This window comes from Cydia splendana, chromosome 26, assembly GCF_910591565.1.
Source record: "Cydia splendana chromosome 26, ilCydSple1.2, whole genome shotgun sequence".
In the NCBI taxonomy this organism is placed as follows: Eukaryota; Metazoa; Arthropoda; class Insecta; order Lepidoptera; family Tortricidae; genus Cydia; species Cydia splendana.
Window position 1 is genome coordinate 8,659,115 of NC_085985.1, and position 4,513 is coordinate 8,663,627.

The following is a 4,513-nucleotide window of genomic DNA, read 5'->3' on the forward strand; positions in this document are numbered from 1 at the left end:
GCGGCAACAGAAATACATCATCTGTGAAAATTTCAACTGTCTAGCTATCACGGTTCATGAGACACAGCCTAGTGACAGACAGACAGACGGACAGTGGAGTCTTATTAATAGGGTCCCGTTTTTACCCTAAGTTTAGGGTAAAAAATAAGCAGCAGTAGTGAGATTAGCAAATTTTATCTATTGCATGGTGTAACATATATGTAGCTATGTAGATAAATACAAGAAGGTTTGGTCTGACATTCAACAAGATATTACATTTTTGGGAATTATCGAAAGTCTTATCAACTTAAAAAGATAACCTCAATTATATTTTGTAGAAATTTGTTTATTATCAAAAATAGAAATCACTTATTTGCTAATTATCTAGCTTATCTTACTTATCTTGCAAATATCGAGAAGGTGTTTGTCCAACCCACTTATACAGAAATATCTCATAACTAAAACTAAGATTCATAGTAATGAGGCATATGTGTATTTACTAGAGTTAGACCAAGAAAAGTCTGCAGCGATTTTCATAGCCCACGCAGTGCAAGTGTCACACGTCATAATTTCATAGAAGTTGACGTTTAAATTGACACTTGCACTGCGTGGGCTATCAAAATCGCTGCAGACTTTTCTCGGTCTGACTCTAGGTACTAAATGCAAGTAGCGATTTTGTATTTATCTGTTTGGCCTGACGGTTGACTAGTCGAATACATTAAGTCCGCCGTTGTGTTTTATTTCCTATGCAATTAAATAAATAAATAAACGTCAAGGTGCCATAAGACCAACAACAAACTAAACTAATTCTATTCGGCTTCTTCTGGCTCCTCCTCCGCTTCCGCCGGTTCCTCCGCTTCCGCTTCCGCTTCCACTTCCCCGCTAAACGCCCTCATTGCTGATCCACCTCCATAACCACCTTCTACCACATTTACCCCACCATAATCACCTTCTACCACATTTACCCCACCATAATCACCTTCTACCACATTTACCCCCCCATCTACAAAATTTGATCCCCCAAAATTGCCATCTGCGACATTTATTCCATCGTGTACGATGTTTGATCCACCGAAATTGCCATCGGCTACGTCAATTCCTCCGTGGACGAAGTTTGATCCACCGAAATTGCCGTCATGGACTGGCTGAAAAACGATCATAATATTAGAATCTAAAGCGGAATAGGTTTATGTAGGTTTAATATAATTAATTAAACATAAAACATTAAATAAACTCCAAAATAATAATACAAACTATCTATAACCTTTCAGGTGGCATGGCCATTTTTGAGTTGTTGGAATTTTGATTCTTATCATCATCTTCCTCGCGTTACCCCGGCATTATGCCACGGTTCATGGGAGCCTGGGGTGCGGTTGGCAACTTAATCGACCGAAAAGACTGATCGAAAAGCGACTTCCAACACAGAGGGTAAACTGGGCCTTATTGGGATTAGTCCGGTTTTCTCACGATGTTTTCCTTCACCGAAAAGCAATTAGTAAATATCAAATGGTATTTCGTACATAAGTTCCGAAAAACTCATTAGTACGTGGTCGCACGCTTTTGCGGCTAAGCGCTAGGAATTTCGATTATATTTGAACTAATCAAATATCAAATTTAAATGACGTAAATTATCCGGGAGCCGGATCCTGCCACTTCAAGGGATAAATAAACTTAAATTAAAGCAGAATCATAGTCATCAATGTGGAGACCGTGCGTGGACGGTCTCGAAACCGCTGTGGGGAGCGCGGGGGTGACATACAGCCTGGTGACAGACAGACAGTGGAGTCTTAGTAACAGGGTCCCATTTTTACCCTTTGGGTAAATCTCTAAAAATGATCATTGTAACATCAAATAAATAAATATATAATTTTAAATTACCTGACCGTCCACAAAGTGAATGCCTCCGGCGCCGTCATCATGTGGAGGTCCAGCCCACATTTTTAATAATTAATTAATACTTAATTAATTAATTGACACGTAATACCATCAAGTAACCAGCAATAACGTTTGTACTAGACGGCGTATAATGTCCAGTTCACCAAATAAGTATTTTACTTATCTAGCAGATAAACGTATTATATAGTTGTCGCAGATTAGAAGATAAGATGTCCAAAGTGTGTAATTACAGGAAACTTATCTTACAAGCCAATTCGAACCTGTCATCAGACTGATATTTGAATCATGTTATTTAGTTATCGTACATTTCGTAGTACATTTCGACATATACAACTGTCAGATTTCGCATCCACGTCAAATCAACAGTTGATTTTATTGCATGTTGATTCTATCAAGTGTTGATTCGATCATTTGGTACAACCAAAACTCAATGAACTCGGGGTGGTTCGGTTTGGTTTGGTTGTCACTTAACTGTGGATTGCACATTGCCCGTAGAACCGATGGCCGTTGGGGCGGAAAGGTTCTCGAGTGGCGACCACAAGGTGGACTGATGACCTGGTTAAGGTCACAGGAGTCCGCTGGATGCGGGTGGCGCAAGACCGGTCATTGTGTCAATGTCCAGCAGTGGACGTCCTCTGGCTGATATGATGATGATGATGATAACTGTGGATTGCTAATGTAAAATTTTGACATTGTACGTATTCGAGAACTTATGATTTTTCCCACATCAACGGAGATTAAACTTGAAGTAAGAATATCGGAAGTATAGTCATCTTTTTCTTACTCACACGAGAACATAGAAAAATCACCGCCGCAGCGGGGTTAAGACAAGCGCAGATAGCTGCCGCACTGGCGGAAAGTCAAATACGGCCAAATACTTCCCGTAACCCAGCGATTGTGTTAAAACGATACGTCAAACGTCGCTAGTCGAATAGGGGTCCTTGTCCGTACATGTATTGTATAACTATCAACATTGTCGTCGCCTGCTTGAAAGGGGCCTTGACCCCCGCTCCGGATTTTTCCTGATGCAAAGGTTTTCCATCGCAATCCAACGCGGCAACGCAGCGAGCGTGATGGGCACCTTTGCGTCGGGGGGAGCCCGGGACGGGCTTCAGTAGGCAATTTATTTCATACTTATTGAAGTGAAAACTTCTTTAGAGGCGCTGTGCACTTTTTAAGCTGGGGAAAAAATGTAAAACTTGAGACAGCGTAAGGCGTAAGGCGTAACCCTCTCTTTCTACCGCGCGGCGAAAATGTATGCCTGAGCCTGCTGTTTCATTTAAGAATAGGCGGCGTAGGGCGCTTGCGTGACGTCACGTGTGACGGACAATGTCATTGTGTGTTTTGATTTAAATGCCATTTAGTGAGTTTCCCTCAAACTGGTATTAATATAACTGTAGTACTCACAGTGATGTGCTTAGGTTTCAAGTAAAGCAATGAAATAACGCTAGATGGCGTTTACCTCAATTATACATAGTGCTGCAGACATTTTGCACTAGATGGCGCTGTTATTAATATTTTGAGTTACAATGTCGTTGAGTTTTCACTTCTGCCGGCACTCCCGGGGTACAACCCGTTGTTTTTTTAGTTTATATTTATATTTAAGTTTAGTTTTATGTTTAGTTTATGTGTTATTTAAATTATAAAATAAATTTGTTTTTATTAATAACATTCAAATATCATTTTGATATTACAATTATAACATTGATTTCAAAGAATCTATCTATGTATATAGTACATATTAAATATAAAATAACTTATTTTAATAAACTAAAACTACAAACAAATTAAAATTAATACTAAAATAAAAGAAACTTACCTATAAAATAAAATAAAAACCTAATTATAAAAAGAATACCCCAATACCCCCTCCAGCAGGTCCGCCGGTGCCAATGGTACCCATTACGCTGGCGCCGTTTCCTCTTCGTTTTGATGTCAGGGTACGTTCGAATTGGCCTCTAGGCCGCTAAAAATATTTTTCGAAGTTATTGATTAGAAGTGCAGTCAATGATTGATTGCAATAACCTCATTTTATAGGAAATTAAAGAAATGTCTAATTAATAATGCATTTCATGACATTCGTGAATTTTGTGACATTTAATTTTAATTTATTTCATCTAATAATAGTAATCTAATATATTTATTTTATATAAAATATTTTAATTCATTTAAGAAGCAATTTTACCATCCTAATTATATGATTCAAATTCATCTTATGTAACAGCTCATTCATGGCATTAAGGCCGCCATTTTTTGCATTAAATTTTTTTATACAATAAATATTTCTAACATGAATAAATAAATATAGAAAAAATGTTGTGTATTTATTTTAAAATTTTAGACCCAGTAGTTTCGGAGATAAAGGGGTTCACCTTGACTTTACATTTCTAATAGGTTTTCCTGTCATCTTGAAAGATTCTAAAGGTGTAACTATTTTGATGTGTAACTATTTCAAAATTTTAGATCAGTAGTTTCGGAGATAAAGGGGTGAATGGTTATTTTTTGGCTATTCTCTTAATAACTTTTAACCTATTTATTTTAAATTTATACATATAAATTATTTATTTGATATTCTTAAAAATGAGCTCTTTCATTTTATATATACCTAACACGATATAGTTTGAAAATCTTTATTTTT

General features: G+C 37.2%; 1 protein-coding gene across 2 annotated transcripts; it reads right to left on the reverse strand.

Annotated features, from left to right (window-relative positions):
- Window positions 1-664: 664 nt before the first annotated feature.
- Window positions 665-2,005, reverse strand: LOC134803154 (keratin, type I cytoskeletal 10-like). 2 transcript variants are annotated; one of them, XM_063775859.1, is made up of 3 exons: window positions 1,858-2,005; window positions 929-1,124; window positions 668-898 (listed from the first exon to the last, which is right to left on the reverse strand). In XM_063775859.1, the coding sequence occupies exons 1-3, from the start codon at window positions 1,915-1,917 to the stop codon at window positions 789-791; spliced, it is 366 nt and encodes a 121-aa protein (XP_063631929.1). In that variant the 5' UTR covers window positions 1,918-2,005; the 3' UTR covers window positions 668-788. The 2 variants fall into 2 exon arrangements, with proteins under 2 accessions (XP_063631928.1, XP_063631929.1); XM_063775858.1 differs by having other exon boundaries at window positions 665-1,124.
- Window positions 2,006-4,513: the final 2,508 nt, after the last annotated feature.

Bases quoted from the DNA above. Each gene is read 5' to 3' on its own strand.
- LOC134803154 (XM_063775858.1), bottom strand. From the start codon at position 1,917: ATGTGGGCTGGACCTCCACATGATGACGGCGCCGGAGGCATTCACTTT. The intron at 1,125-1,857 runs GTAATTTAAAAT...ATCGTTTTTCAG, and splicing joins TTCACTTTGTGGACGGTCAG to CCAGTCCATGACGGCAATTT.